This window comes from Cryptomeria japonica, chromosome 4 (assembly GCF_030272615.1).
Source record: "Cryptomeria japonica chromosome 4, Sugi_1.0, whole genome shotgun sequence".
Lineage (NCBI taxonomy): Eukaryota > Viridiplantae > Streptophyta > Pinopsida > Cupressales > Cupressaceae > Cryptomeria > Cryptomeria japonica.
The window spans coordinates 565,238,615-565,255,456 of record NC_081408.1 but is presented as its reverse complement, the minus strand read 5'-3'; the positions used below and the strand labels follow the sequence as shown (position 1 = coordinate 565,255,456).

The window sequence follows — 16,842 nt, the reverse complement described above, 5'->3', positions numbered from 1 at the left end:
CCTTAACTCTTCCGGTGCCTCAACCGACTTCTCTAACCTTTGACTCTCTTTGTTTCTCTTCCTTTGCTTCAGATCTGCACATTGTCTCTATTTACTGCCTTCTTTCTTCTGCAACTCTGATTTGGTTCTACCACAAGACTTCATTATAAGCTCCTTGTCAACTGGTTCCATCTGTCCATCAGGCTCAATTGTCAGATCCTTCTGCAAACTCATGTCACCCTCTGGTATAACCTCTACAACTGGTTCTATTAGATCTTTCTTCAAACCCTTCGGTATAACCTTTGCAACCGGTTCTATCAGATCTTTCTTCAAACCTTCCGGTATAACCTCTGCCACTGGTTTCTCAGTACTGCAACTTTTCTCAGGTTTCAGATTCTTCACCTCCTCTTTCTCCTTCAAAGAAATCAATGTGAACTTCTGCCCATCCTTCTCAATAGTGATTAGGTTTCTTCTACAGTCATAAATAGCTCCTCTATCACACTGCCAAGGTTTTCCTAACAAGACATGACAAGGACTCATAGATACAACATCACACAAAACTTCATCTTTAAAAGGCCCAATATTAATATTCACCAAACACTGTTCCTTTATCTCTATCTTTTGATAATCTTGTAACCAACTCACCTCATAAGGACAAGGATGCTTAAGCCTCTTCAATCGAAGCTTCACAACCATCTCCTCAGATACCAAATTTTCAGTACTTCCACTATCTACAATAACTTTGCAACACTTACCACTTGATTTACACACAGTCCGGAAAAGACTTTTCCTCTTAGTAGATCCTGTATCCTTTCTTCTGAACATAAGGGATTCTCCTTGCTCTAGTGCATAGTTAGATCCAGTACTTTCACCTTCCAGTTCCTCATTTGCTACACAACTTCTTGCCATTCCCTGCTTACATTCATAGAATCTATGTCCGATTTCTCCACACTTGTAACATTTGCTAGGAAATTCTCTACCGGTACTGCTGCTACCTTTCCTCGGTGTCTTCTGCTCCGGTTCTTTAGTCCACTTAGGTTTTGATTCATCTTCCTCAACCGGTTTCTTCATACTGTCACTCATCTGTCCTTTTGATTTCTCCTTCCCTTTATTTGGTTGTCATCTTCCTCACCTTCTCCTCAGCCTTCAAAGCATACTGATAAGCTTCTTCAACTGTGGAAACCTTCAACATACTCATCTCATCTTGAATGTTAAAAGTAAGTCCATTGATGTACCTCGCCACCTTTTCTCTGTCCATCTCTCTATGTCTAGATCTAATAACCACCTTGTATAATTCCTTAGTAGATTCCTTCACAGTCATGTTTCTGTTTCAGGTTCTGCAACTTCTTGAACAACTCCAATTCATAGTCTCCTGGTATGAACTTGACCTTCAATCTTGTAACCATCTGTCTCCATCGGGTGATCTTCAATTCACCATTCTCCACTCCGTCTTTCTGCAATTCCTTCCACCATAAGGCAACATTCCCTTTCAACTTAGTCTATGCCAACCAGACTCTCTGCGGGTCCTTGACACCCTCAAACTCAAGTAATCCTCCAACCCTCCGATCCAATCGATCAGATCCTCCGGGTTCAGTGTTTCGAAAAAGTTGGAAACTTCAACTTTATAAACTTTACTCGCTTGCGCCACTGCTCTCAGGAATCTTTCCTCTCTTTCATCTTCCGGTCCTTCAGCTTCCTCATATTCATCCTCATAATCAAGATTTCTCCTCAAACCAGCCAAAGTGTTTCAGATTTCATTCCTCACTTCATTCTTGAAGTCTTCCATAATCTGCTCTACCCTTTAGGGGTTTGTCCTTTTTGGTGGCATCTCCTCTTCCACTGCGATGAATTGCCTCAACTTGACGATTTGATTGTCAGTTTAAATTGCCTCCCCTCAGTGATCTATCGAACACACACGCAACCTGCCTCCAATCGATGATTTGTCCACCCAAAGGAATGCCTCAATGTTTGCAAGCAATTCTTTCACTAGCCAGTCCATAACCAGCTCTAATACCACTTGATGCAACCATAACCGGAAAAACCCTCAAAGAGAATCAACTGGCTTATGCAACAAGAGTAACACAATGAAAGCAATAATAAAACATAACAAGATCACATAAATAGATCATATTATTGCTTTAGAACTTCCGACAATCATCTGATAATTATCATATAATCATCAAAGAACATCTGACAATTAACTGGTTACATGCAGTCTATTAGCCAGATACAATCCAATCCGGTACTCTAAGAATCAACTAGATCACAAAATGCGAATCTCAATCCTTATTCTCAATTCTACTTCCTCTTCCCCTACAAATGATTACATATCATCATATTTATACCCATCGGAACATATCCGGGTTGACCTCATAAGATTACATTTACCAATGTAGGAAAATGAAACGTGTAATTAGGTCGGCCCTAAGAATTAAATAAATCTTTTCGAAAAATAACAACCACGAAGTGCGGTTCAACAGGAAGGTCGGCCACACGCCAAAGAACATCGGACAAGACCCAAGATAGATCCACACACCTAGAATCACACTGGTAATGAAGGAAAACCAACCAGTAAGCATAAGAACTGTCCTGGAAACCAGAAACAGTCAATCGGAAACAATAACTGACCGAAAAATAACCAAAATGAATTGGATATCTGGAATTAAGCGCATGAACCAACCTGGAAACCAAAAATAAGATCTGCCATGAAGAACAAGCAACTACCGGTGCCAACTGGTAAGAACACAAAAAACAACATAAAGAACAAGATAATAACAAAACTAAAAGAAAATATTTTTGGTTGATCCAAGATTGCTCATCGATCGGGGATGCTCTTGCATCATGCTCCCATCAATGATCTCTCTAATGGAGAAGTAGCATTGAAGGGTAATGATGGATCCTCTTCTCACAAGGTTACTTTGGTGCAAGAGGGACAAGCTAAACACATTGACAATATAAATCTCAACACTTGTATCACCTTAGATCCTTCTTATAATCCAAGAGCTTATCTTAGCCTTCAACATGTTTTGAGACAAGATGATGTTATGCATTTCCTTTATGATATGTCTCCTAAAATAACATTGAGTTGAGATGAAGCTTTAGATGATAATACTTCTTCCCAACCTAACAAAATGGCATAAATAATGATGGTAGAGACGCGGATCCTCCTACAAGGATCCATCTCCCTCCATCTATTCATTCCTTTGGTCCTTCAAAATATACTTCTCAAAATTTAATGAGGTTTGTGATGAAAGTCCTTCTCCTTCACATTTGCAAACAAACTATGAGGTTTCCTATAACATGATTTCTAAACAAGGATATAGTGGACATGGTCTTGGAAATATGGAACAAGGAATGCAAGTCCCTATAAAACCTTCATCACAATACACTAGAAAAGGTATATGATTTCCTCCTTCTTCCTTATCAATTATTTTGCCAAAGCCTAATACTCTTATCCCAGAAGAAATAAGACCTTTGTCTATAGTATATAGAAACTTAATAACACTCCTAAATGACCATTTGATTATTCTTCCACCCTTGAAAGAATTTGAAACTAAGAAAGGTGATTACAAATATTCATTCTATTGTTCTAATCATCTTATGTATGCTCATACTACTAATATTTGTGGAAAATTTAAGAAATGCGTTAAAGAGATCATTCATAATGGTTCAATTCCTACAACACTTGATAATACTCTCTTTCTAAATCCAAATTTAAAAGTGGTGTCTTATCACTCTGTTACCCTATTATGTTGCTCCTCATTATGTGACATTAGTATCTTATCTTTTGGGGGGCTCTTTGTCATTCATGGTGGTACAATTTTATGCAAAATCATACTTGAAAAGCAACATAATAGCCTTGTTATTCTTGTCTTCACACTGGGGGGCAAGAATAGTTTCTCAATATTTTTCTCCTTTCTAAGGATCCATTTTTCCTTAGTTGAGTTGTATATTTTATAAGGAAATCCTTTCTTGGATATAATTGTTTGTCCTTCATGAAGATTTTATCCTTGCTTGGAGGTGTGCATATTAGGACCTATTCCTTGCTTGAAAGTGTTTGCTTTTATAAATGATCTCTCCTTGGTATTGAAAGTGTGTAATCCTTCATCAAGAATCACCTTTCCTAGCAATAGGGAAGGTGTGTATCCTTGTTGTCCTTCGCCTGCATTGGAGTTCAAGGTGTTATCTTTGTTAAATATCTCCACTTGGAGGTAGATATCTTTAGGCAAAGATCTCTTCCTCATCCTTTGATAGTCATGTATCCTTGAAAAGGATCCCTTTGCACTTGTTGCAAGACATCTATTTTACTACTATCTCTTCCTTGCTTAAAGAGTTGTATCCTCTTCCTAGCTTGGAGTGAATGTATTTTTGTTAAGGATATCTCCTTGGTGATGAAGGTGCATGTCCTTGGTGTGGTTATCTTTCTATGTTGACATCTAAAGGGGAGGGATATGTGTGTCCTCCTTGTTTTTTGTTCTTGGTGTCACTACAACACCCATTTTGTAGTAGAGTTTTTAGATTACCTTGCAAAAAGAGGTCCTTGTGTGTGCATGCTACAACACCCACTTTATATTTAAGCTTTTAGATTGTCTTGTAAATAAAGGATTTTGTTGGGTAGTCCTTGTGTGTGCATGCTGCAACACCCATTTTATAGTTGAGTTTTCGGATTGCATTGCAAATAGAGGGTTTGTTTGGTAATCCTTGTGTGTGCATGTTGTAGCACCTATTTTGTAGTCGAGTTTTCAGATTATTTAGCAAATAGGAAGTTTTGATTTGTAATATTCATTAGTGTGAGTCAAATAGCTTAACATACCTTGTTAGCCCTATTTGAATCTCCTTGATTTCACGCAAATCACACAACACAACTTGTTGTCAAGTGGAATTCATGCTTCTCCCTCTTTTTCATGAATCAACTAGTATAACACAACTTTCTAGCTAGTAGAATGTGTGCCTTTCTCTCTAATTGCCCATGAACCCTTAACATAACATATCTTTCTAGTTGTTGGATCACGGTTTCTTGTCTCATCAATTGGTATATTCTCTTGATATTTATATAGGTCATCTTGTGCTCTCGGTATAACATTCCTGAGAATGATATTAGCAGTTGAAACATTTTGATTATAGAGGTCTCTTCAACTAGTTGATTTTGAGACTTTGTTTTTAGCACTAACCCCTTTTGTGTATCTTTTTGTTTGCCTTTATTTTATTTGTTTATCAATTTTATTTGGCTTTGATTTGTTTTGCCTTTTACTTTGTGTGTCCTTTATTGTATGTGATTGTGTGAGCTAAGATCCTAAGCTTGGGGGCTTGTTCTCTCAAACTTAGTGACATCTTTTCTCTTGGTAATCTTACTCGTAGTCTATCTCTTCCTCTCTCTCTCTACTTTGCCATGAGTATGGGTGTAAGTTCATACTCCCAAAAAAGAGGGCTAAATTTAATGTCATAAATTGTAACCTTACAATTTCACACTCCTTTTTGGGCCCTTGTCTTAGCGTGTCTCCTCCTAGCTCTTTTCCAAGCCTATTTATAGCCTTGTACTACAGAATTGAGCTGATACAATGATTTGATTCTATGTTGTGAGCCTATGTACACTAGATCTACCTTTATCCCACCCCATTCTGGGTGGACTAGTCCTAGTGGACTGAGGTGCTAGGTTCCATAGTCTCCCTAGATTGGGCTCAATTTTGAATAAGTTGGTTTAGTGGTTCCCACCACTTGATTTGTGATCAAAATATTTGAATATGACCATTGGAGGTGGACATAATTTATGAAATACCTTGAGAACCCTATATAAGAGTATCTTGCCTAATTCATTTTCATACCTACACATTCGAATCAACTCCTAGAGCGAGCATTTTGAGCTAATTTATTTAGATTTGAGCATTATGGAGTAGCAAATTACAACAATCTTCGTGCGAGTGAGCTTTCATGATTTATCTTGTCTTGTCATGTTATGTTATTGCATCAACATATGAGGTTCCTATCCAAAGAGTATTTCATCATCATCAACAACATTAAGATTGAGGTATAATATAGTGAATTCAACATTTTCTTAAGGTTTCAACCTCTAACCTACAAAGGTAAGCTTTATTTTCTATCAATTCATCATTATAGGGTTAATTTTAAACCCAAGGTTTGACCTAGGAAAACCCCTATAAACCCAACACTATTTTTCCTCTCTTGTGTGTTCAAGTATCAGGTTTAGTAGATAAAGATTATAGATTCAAAAAGTGTAGATTGAGACAAATAGATCGAGACTTTGAAGAAGTAGAAAACCCTAGACATTTTAGACAAGTCTGAAGTGTGACACTTTTTCAACAAAATTTTAGGGAGATTTTCTGAGCAATATCTTAGTCTCGAATCTATTTTCGATATCCTTATTAGACACCTTTAGGACTAGGATGCCTAGTCATATAGTCTGGAACTTTCAAATCCAAATTGCAGACACAAGTTCCTTTGGATCCCTATTTCTAGATCTACCTTCAAAATCTAAATATCTATTTTGTAGCTTACTATTTATGTTGATTGTTATCAATTTTACATTATTAGATCTAATTCTTGCATTCTCTTATTAAATCAAATCATCAAGCAAAATATTAAATCAATGACAGTGCCCAACTCTTCCCAATAGGTCTGAAGTTGGGCCTATTGATTTATTCTTGAATGTATTGTTGAGGTAAATGAGTTTGATTTCTAGTTTATATAATTAGACTAGTGAATCCCATTAACCACTCTACAATTATTTATTTAATTATTTTACCATTATTTCTTCTATTAATTAAATAAATATTTGTTATTATTTAATTATTTAACTCCACCTTTTTCAACTATTTATTAAATAAATATATTTAACATTTATTTATTTAATTAATTTATTAGCCTATTCTCATTTTAACCTCTCAATCATATTCATTTTTCTTTAACTTCTTAATCATGGTCATTCATCGTTTAACCTCTTAATCCAATCCCTTGATTCTCTTTGAGATTTCTATAAAAGAGGTTTTTTTTTCCATTTGATCATCTACAACTAGTGTTTACATCTACTATATTGAAATTTGTTTAGAGCCTTTATAATATCAATCATTGCTTTCTTTATCATAGTTGCATCATGCTTGCATCATCAATCAACCGCACTCCATTTTTTATGCCATCTTGTGCTAGTGCTCAATGCTAAGAGAAAATACTATTATCCGCAAGGTCCTAAAGGATTGGAGAACAATGGAGTTAAGCTTATCATGTGTGTGAAGGTATAACTTTGTTTATTTCATTTACACACACTTGATTTATATCTCTATTGGTGTTGTTGATTTTCTTGTAGATTCTAAGCTTGTGGTTAGGTTGTTTAGGAGTTTACAATAGAGTTACATTTCAATATACACAATAGGTTACACTTAAATATCCATGACACATGGATCCTACAAGTATAAATGAAAATTTATGCAAAATCAAGAAAGAAGCAAGATGAATAAAGAAATCATTGCCTACAAATATTTTGTACGAAGAGAAAACTTACAAGATGGTAGATTCATTTTTGAAATGAACAACGAAAAAGAGGCTTGAAATATATTTATTTTGTAGATTTTAAGGTTCCAACTATTCATGCAAGATTTTGATCACCAACTTGTCCTACAAATTTTTTTTTTCCAACTTTCTTTGTGCTACATAGTTGATGATACCTTTTGAAGATGTTGATTCCAAAAGGAATATTTCTCCTTTTCAAATATAAACATGCTAATATTTTCAGCATATTCTCTTTCTTGGGCCATTGCTAGTTTATTTAGGATTGTAAATTATTGATAATTGTGGAGCTATTTATGAAAAATTATCATTAATTAGTTTCCTTCATGATTTCCTTTCCCCTAGATTAATAATATTGTTTTTTACTTACAAAGTTGTTGTGACATCAAATGAGTCATGTGTATTATAAATATTGTATGACAAATGAGTCATGTTTATTATAAATCTTGTATGACTTATAAATTTCTTGTGAATATTTTGAAATATCAAGATATTGTGCCATTGCTTGGGTGTATTTTTATTCCTTTCTATTTGTGAAATTTTCCTTTAAATACTTTCATTGTTTATTTGTAGTTGTGATTAATTCTAGTAAATCATTAATGCTTGTGCAACATTGTTGAAAACTTAAATTCTAACTCTTTTTCTTTTCCTTCCCTTTTCTTTAAATATTTCAATATTTTTGTTTAGAAGAATTGATCTTTGAATTTATTAATAATCCTTATAAATCCTTTGATATAACTCAACCATTTGTGCAACTCTTCTGCAGCCCAGATAAATCCTTTTGAAATGGGCTCTTTCGCTCCCAAGGCGACCGTTACCTTGGAAAATCCTGCCTGCAACTCTGCCTTTGCTCATGCCTGCATACGATCCATTTTTTCTTCCGCTGTTTCTATGGGTTGTGCGACTGTGTCTGGGGTGGACGCGAGTGTTGCTGGCGTTGGTGGGTCCTTCCCGACTGGCGTGACCTCTTTTGCTGATTTCCCCCTACTTCCTCCTCGCGTCGGTGGTGTTACTGGTGTTGGTGCAGACTCTTCTGCACCCACACCCCCCGGTTTCGTTTCTTGCGTTGATGGATGCACCGTTGTGGGTGTCATTGGCATTGTGGGTGCTGGGGTTTCAACTCCGCATGGGGATGTGCTTCTTGGGGCTTCTGCCAGGCCCTCTGTTTCGTCTGCTGGAGGTTTGGATGCTGGATCAATTTCTTTGAATGTTGGTGCTGTCACTTTTGTTGCTATGAACGTTGGTAAGGGTGTGGTTTCCAAACCTCCTCCCCCTGTTGTTGGGCGAAGCTTTGCTCGCATGGCTAGATCTACTGCTACTTCTCACAAAGGTATTTGTCCTCTTCTTTGTGCCAAGACCTCTCCTGTTGTGGTTTGTGGCAAGGAGGTTGTGGAAAATGTTGACTTCTATCAGTGCAGTGCTTTTGTTTGCAAATTTACTAGGTTTTGGCCTTCTCTTCCGGACTTGCATCGCTGGGTGTGTGATTCTTGGAAGCCTCTAGTTTCTCATGGTATTGAGCTTTTTCTTTGTGCTAAAGGCTTTTTCATTGCTTCTTTTACCTCTACCCATGATCATGATTTGGTTCCGGAAAAGTTGTGGTCTTGGGGGAATCACTCTCTCTCTATTAAGCCCTGGACTCCTTCCTTCAACCTCCTTACTGAATCTTTGACTATTCGTCTGATTTGAGTTTGCCTGCCCAATCTTCCCCTCCATTTATGGGAGCCTTCTTGTTTCGAGGCCATAGTAGCTCCATTGTCAACTTCTTGAAGGTTGATGATGCCACGTATTCCATGGGTCAATCTACCTTTGCTCGTCTATTAATTGATGTCGACATATCTCTGCCCCTTCCTAGGAATGTGGTTCTTATGGTTGGGGATAGGCCTTGGACTCAACCACTGGATTATGAGGGCCTCCCCTTTTGTTATCGAAGGTGCTTCTCAATGGGTCACTTAGCTTCAGATTGTTCCCTCTCTCGCCATAGAGGTGTTGCTACTTGGTGGAAGGACGCTACTGAAGATCATCTGACAATCAATGCTTCTGACTCTGTTTTGATTGAATCCTCTCAGGAGGACAATGTTGCTGATGTCCGTGACGTCCCAACTCCTGTGGCTCCAATCTTGGATTCAACTCCTGTCGCCTTTGACTTGCAGCTACGCTCCACATCTTCTGCTTCTGCTCCTAAAGCCACTCCTCTGTAGCAACCTTCTGTTGTTCTGTAGCAATCGACTGCTACCTCGCTGTTGCACTCCCTCGAGCCTTTTGACAGTATCCAAGTAGGGACCTTATCGCTTGATCACTCTCTTGATGGTCCCAATGACAGTATTGCCTGGACAGTTGTTTGTCGCAGGCGAAGGGGGAAATTTTTCCCGCCCCCCCAAACCCCTCCTGGTTCGGGTGTCCCTACCCCTCCTTGAGTTGGGTTTGGGTTGTTGAATTGTAAGGTTTTGTTGTTTCAAATGTATTATTGATAGTCTCTAAATATGTAAAGGATAGGCGCCCTAGTTATTGCGGATTTTTAAATAAAAAACAACTATTTTTGCAAGCAAGATTAATCATATTAAAACTTCACTCATATTTTGTGAATTCATCTTAGTCTAGATGAAGGAAAAGAGAAAAGTTTTGAATGCCAGGTATTGACTTGTAGAGTAACTTAACAGTGTAATCATATTGAACTATTGAGTTACTCTACCAGTCAATACCTGACATTCAAAGCCTAATAATCAAATCCTATTTTAGAATTTGATTATCTTTCAAGAGAGGTAAATTTAATCGTGAGTTTTATTCAAATTTGTACATGTGCATATAAAACACATCAATAGGAACTCCTTGACATGTTGAAATTTTTCATTCTTTTGTTGGTGTTTCAAAGAGTTCAAGAACTTTTAAACTCTCTAACAATTCAAACTTGGCTACTTGTTTTTCCTTCAAGGATTGACCTTTCAACTTTTGTCATGTATACTTTCATTTTTTCGAAAACTCACGAACTTGCTGATAATTAATCTTGGCTAATGACTTTGCTTTCTTGTCAAAATTTTAGGGAGTTCACAAAATTGCAAACTTCTTAAAAAAATGAACCTTAATCCATTTTTTGTCGGGGAATCAAGGATCAAGGGAAACAATAAATTTATCCCTTTGTTAGGGAGTCAAGGATACCTCTTGTGAGGTATCGAAATGGGCACACATGTAAACTTGTGATCTCAATGAGATAATATAATGAAAAGTGTTAGAGGTTAGAGTTTAGGAGAACTAAGGAAATGGTACTTTGGTAAGGGGATGGATGAAATTCTAACATTGAAGGGAAATCAATTCAAGGATTGGGAGGAGGGGAATTGGATGAAAGGATTGACAATAAAATAAATCCTAAAAACCTAATGAAAGCAATGGAAGGTAGAGGTCAACAAAAATGGATGTTTTGAAGGATAATTTGACATCCCAAGAAAAAATGAGAAAGACGTGTAATGGGAAAAGGGTACACTAGGATGGGAAATTCTAATACCATGATAGAAACAAAGGGGAATAAAAAGTTATGAGGAAAGGCATACTGAGATGGTGACCTTTGAAAGTCTAGCATAAGCAAAGTCATTAGGAATTTAAACATAAAACCCTCATAGTTAAGCATTTTTTAGATTATTGCAACGTTTAACACATTGGTAAGCACATGGGGGTGATGAAGAACAACACATGCATGTTTGACTAAGAGAGACCCACCAAGAGATTTAATAAATTGGTTATTAGTATTGAGTAATTAGGGTCAAATGCACAACATGGGGGCAAAACACAGAGAAAAAAACGCTCATCAAAGTGGGGTGCCAATAAAGTTTATGGATTTCTCCCCCATTATGATATATCATGTCCATGAGTTCTTATGAATTTGTGTGCATGTTGGTTCATTATTGACATATATACATATGTGTATTGATAATAGTTCATTATACTAATTGGTTCATACCATACATTTACAAAAAAAACACAACATATTGAAACAAAAGATTGAAACTACATAATCTCAAAATTTTAAATGTCATCTAGAATTTTTTTTTTCCTTTATTCTATGAGCCTAGGCACATGTGTACTAATAAATATGTTGTACATTAGATACACTTTGGTCATTTATAGGTCCTTTGAGTTGCACTATTTTGTATGATAGATCTCCTTTTGGTCTTCATGGCTTCTTTCTTCGCCAACACATTTTTTTTATTAGTCAAGGTGAAAATATTTGTCCATAACGTTGCTATCCTATGTGTGATTCGTATGGTGTTTGTCAGCACCTTTACGAGTTATTTTTGTTGAAATCCTCAAGATTTACCAAGATAGTATTTTTCAATATCCATCTTTACAGAGCATATGGAATTTTCTATCACCTTCTAATCCATGCTTATCATTGCACCATACTAAAATTTACCATTTAGATATTGCATGGAATGTCCCATCTCAGTTATCTCCCATTATATTCATGGGCTTGTGCTTCATTACCTATACTTCCCAATTGGATGTGGCTCATCAAGTCTTTTCATTTTACACTATCAAATGTATTACACTTGATCCTTGGATCTTATCAACTTGATTCTTTTATCTTCTCACACATTGGTTATTAGTACTTGAGCAATTAATTTATTCTCTTCAACACATTCTTTAGATGCCCTCATGTGTCTACGACCTTATTTTTATGCTTAAGTGTTGGTCTTGGTCTTTTCTTGTTCAAATTCCTTAATTCTCAAACCTTTAATTTATGTGTCTTTCCATTATTGCCACTAGTTATTCAACTCCAAAGATATAGCTCCTCCATTATCATTTAGTCATCTCAAAGAACATTTATGTACAATTTTCTCATTGGTGATCAACACAAGTGAAATTAGGAGCCCAGTTCAAAAAAATGGAATTTGCTAATCTAGGGCCTATAAGTATATTTTGAACTATCAAGGACTCTTAGAATGATTAAATCATGAAAATCGATTTCAATTTATACGATAAGAAATAATTTATTGAATACCACACTATTATCAGTACATTATCAAATTTACATATAAATTTGAAACCTCCCACATATTTTTTTTAATTATTTATCTCCCATCTCAATGAAATTCGGAGAGACCAAGATATTAATATTTTCCCTCTTTTGAAGAGGCCCATGCTTCACTTTGCTTCCTTTTTAAATTTCTCATGGGTTTAGTTCTTAAAATCGTAGAGCTTACCTTCTCATTAATTAGACCCTGGTCAACCTTGGTTCCTATCCATGTTCTCATTTTCAAGCACTCAAACTTATTTGGATATGGATCTCAAGCATAAAATTTGTGCCTTTGACATAAATGGTTATTATTTTTTCCATCAACTAGTCATCACAACTAGATGTATGTTATTTCTATTCTGTACTTCTGTGTTGCCTCTCCAAATAGTTCAATTTGGTTTCACTTAAAAGTAGAGGCACTAATTCATGTTGGTCAAACACACAAAGACTCTTCATGGCATGAACCATGCCCCAAATGGTTCTGAACATTTATTAGTTAAAAAAGGGTTTATTTCAAGCCCAAGTTTGAGGTTGTGGGAAATGAATACTGCAACTTAAACAATGATATCAATCATACTTCAAGAACAATCAATAAGGAACAAATTTGTATGATTTAAACAATTTTAAAATTTATTTTCTCTAAATAATATATGCCAAAGTCTATGATGGTTTGAAAGAAAGTCTATGATGGTTTGAAAGAAAGACAACTATGGAAAAGAAGATAGAAGTGACAATCTTTTATAAAAATATGGTCCAATGTTGGCATTGTCAACAAAAGAATTTTTTAGAGTCATTTATTAGAGAGTCTTTCATTAGATGGGCATTTCTTCAAAAAGTCAATAAAAGAAAAAGGACTAAAAAAATGGGGTCTCTCTTGATATATATGTGGTGGTATTTCTTAGCGAGTCGATTAAATTTTATTAAAACATAAGATCTAATGATGAGTACTATTTCAAAAAGTTGATAAAAGGAGAAAGGATTGAAAAAATGGGGGTCTCTCTTGATATACATGTGATAACTGAAGATTCTTTGAAAAATTAAGTCAAACAAACCTTATCAAAATAAGAGATAATAGTAAAAACTGCTTCAAAAAAGCTAATAAATTAAAAATAAATAAAAAACTAAGGTCCTTCTTCATATATTTATGATGAACAAAAAACTAAAAAAATAAGACTTTAATGTATTCATGATCATTGATAATTTTTTAGAAAATTAAGTCTAATAAACCTCATTAAAACAAAATATTTTGTAAACAAACTTTTTGAAATGTCTTCTCTCGCTCAGGTTTTCGCCTCTGCACTTCGACTATTGCTTGGGTGTGGTGCCTCTGCTTCGTCTGGGTGTGGCGTCCCTCCTTCATCCTCACTGGCTCTAATCCCTCCCCCCTTAGGTGTCGACTTCTCTAGGGACCCGACCGTCACTACTTGTGTGCTGCCTCCTTTGGTGTGTGATGATTCCTGCGACTCCCCTGTTCTTGTGGTGGTCTTACCACTTGCTGGGGGTGGTTCTGGTACTCCTCGTGTGGGTGCTTCCTTTCAGAAGATGGTCCCCCTCTCGTGGATGCCCTCTCGGAGAGTGTTGTTGTTGCTGACTCTTTAGCTCTCGATAATGGTTCTCAATCGACTGCTACTGGTGCTAAGGTTCCGCCCAGGGGTTCATTTACTGGCAAGCATAGCTTTTCTTGTGTGGCCAGATCTACTGCCCAACCCTCCAAGGGTGTTCGTCCTCTTCCCTGTGCCAAATCCTCCCCCGTGGTGGTTTGTGGGCAGGATGTTGTGGACAACATTGGGTTCTACCAACATCGTGCTTTAGTTTGTAGATTCTCTGGGCTCTAGCCTTCACTTCTTGACCTCCATCGTTGGGTGAGTGACTCCTGGAGGCCTTTGGTAGCTCATAATGTTGAGCTTTTTCCTTGTGCCAAGGGCTTTTTGATTGCTTCTTTTACTTCTTCAGCTGATAGGGATTTGGTTTTGGGTAAGCTGTGGGCTTGGGGAGTTAACTCCCTCTCTGTTAAGCCTTGGACAATTTATTTCAACCCTTTCACTGAACCGCTCAATGTGCGTCCAGTTTGGGTTCGCCTTCCGAATCTCCCTCTCCATTTTTGGGAGCTTTCTTGCTATGAGGCTATTGGTAACTCTTTGGGTTGATTCTTAAAGGTGGATGATGCCATGTCTTCTATGGGCCACACTACCTTTGCTCGCATCCTAGTTGATATTGACATCTCTTTGCCTCTCCCAGGAGATGTGGTTCTTATGGTTGGTGATCGGCCTTGGACACAACTTTTAGATTTTGAGGGTCTTCCCTTCCGCTGTAAAAAATGTTTCTCTATGAGCCATCTTGCTTTGGACTGCTCTATCTCACGCCACTAAGGTGCTGCTACTTGGTGGAAGGATGGTACTGTTGATCACTTGACCATCTATGCTGCTGAATCTGATTTGGATGGTTCCTCTCAGGAGGATGAGGTGCCTTCTACTACTGTTGATGCTGCTGTCAATTCCACCGTTTTGGCTCCTCCTACCTTGACAGACCCTGTTGACTCTGATTTGCAGCTTCGCTCTACACCTACTGGTCCTGCTCCTGATGCTCTACAACAACCTTCTATTCTGCAACTAACTCCTGTTCTGCAGTAGTCGGTTGTTGTCTTGCAACAACCTGCTGTTGGCTTTAGTGATGGTTTACAAGCGAGTTCCTTACCGCTTGGTCATTACCTTGATGGCCCCGATAACAGTATCGCTTGGACTGTTGTTTGTCGCAGGTGGAAGGGGAAGTCCTCCCCGCCCCCCCAAGGATCGGGTGTCCACACCCCTTCTTGAGTTGGGTTTATGTTGTTGAAGGTTGGACAAGTTTCCTTTGTTCAACCTTGTTAATCCCGGACTTGCTCCGATGTGCTGTCTTTTTTGCCTGCGGACTTTTCTTTTTTGATAGTCTATGACTATGTTAAGGGTCAGCACCCTAGTTAACGCTGCTTTTTTAATAAAAAACAAAATATTTTGCAAGCCATTTATGGACACAGCTATTCTTCACACAAAAACACAACAGGTAAGAAAACCAAAAACGCAATAGATGTTCACACTACTTTCACTGGTCCAATCTTCTAAATTTGCCTCCTCAATGTTATAAAGATGTGAAAAATTTGTTGAAAAACAATTGTATAATACGAATTTATGTTTTTACAACAATATTTTACTTTTTTTAGCATAAGCTGCCATTTATATGATCAAATGATGATAACTTCCTCAAAATGGAGAGAAGGCCCGAGTAAAATGACAATAACATAAAATTTGTGAACGGGGGTGTCTCAAATGTACAGGTGGTGATTCCTCATGAAGTTTGGCTCTATCACAGAGAAAGAGATATGACATAAATCAACGACAGCCACGAACTCTAAAGTGTGATATGACAGAAAAAGAAGGTTAAGTAACAAGTGAGAAGAGAATGGTGGGCCTCTCTAATTGATAGATGGTGATCTGATGGACCACTCACTTCATGTAAACCGTGCATTGTTGTGTTAGAAGAGAATGGTGGGCCTCTCTAATTGATAGATGGTGATCTGATGGACCACTCACTTCATGTAAACCGTGCATTGTTGTGTTGGATGTCTAATCTTTTTTATAAGTGAAAAAGACACCATCATTTGTTCTATACTGCGAATGTATATGATATCAACATTTAACTGGTATTATTTGGACTAAGATCAAATTTACAATCCATCGATGATTTAAACTCTTTCTGAAATATTAAGGTTCTGATACAATTTTGATTGGGAGGGATTCATGAGTGCCGTTCATATGAATGGATATAAAAAAAGTTTTGGGTATGTATATAATGTGATTAAATATTGATATTGTTTGAGATAAGCTTGAAATAATTATAATTCATTGATTTGAATTTTTTTTTGAAATATTAAGGAGGTCTTGAGTACAAAGGGATTTATGAGCACCATTGATATGAATAGATGTAGCAAAATATGACTTTGGGTATGTATATAATATGATTAAATATTGATCTTGGTTGACCTAAGATTGAAATTACAACTCACTGGTCACTTTTCTGAAACATCAAGGTCCTCACACAATTCTGACCAGGAAGGGACTTGTGAGTGTCATTGATAATAAGGGATATAACAAAACACGAATGGGTGTAACAAAATATGACTTTGTGTATTTGTATAGTATGAATAATATTGATCTTGTTGACCTAAGATTGAAATTACAACTCACTGGCCACTTAATCTCTTCCTCAAACTTCAAGGTCCTCACACAATTCTGACCAGGGAGGGAATTATGAATATCATTGACACGAACAGATATAAAAAATCAAGACTTTGTGTATATATATAA

General features: G+C 36.8%; 1 protein-coding gene across 2 annotated transcripts; it reads left to right on the top strand.

The window, feature by feature from the left end:
* The first annotated feature begins 8,253 nt into the window (after positions 1-8,253).
* Positions 8,254-16,344, top strand: LOC131036122 (uncharacterized). 2 transcript variants are annotated; one of them, XM_057967938.2, is made up of 2 exons: positions 8,254-8,827; positions 15,813-16,344. In XM_057967938.2, exons 1-2 carry the CDS (start codon positions 8,284-8,286, stop codon positions 15,827-15,829), a joined length of 561 nt encoding a protein of 186 aa, XP_057823921.1. In that variant the 5' UTR covers positions 8,254-8,283; the 3' UTR covers positions 15,830-16,344. The 2 variants fall into 2 exon arrangements, with proteins under 2 accessions (XP_057823921.1, XP_057823918.1); XM_057967935.2 differs by lacking the exon at positions 15,813-16,344 and adding an exon at positions 14,741-15,502.
* The last annotated feature ends 498 nt before the right edge of the window (positions 16,345-16,842 follow it).

Excerpts from the sequence above, each read along its gene's own strand:
- LOC131036122 (XM_057967935.2), top strand. The coding sequence starts at position 8,284 with ATGGGCTCTTTCGCTCCCAAGGCGACCGTTACCTTGGAAAATCCTGCC. Across the intron at positions 8,828-14,740 it reads TACTGCTACTTCTCACAAAG|GAGATGTGGTTCTTATGGTT; the intron begins GTATTTGTCCTC and ends TGCCTCTCCCAG.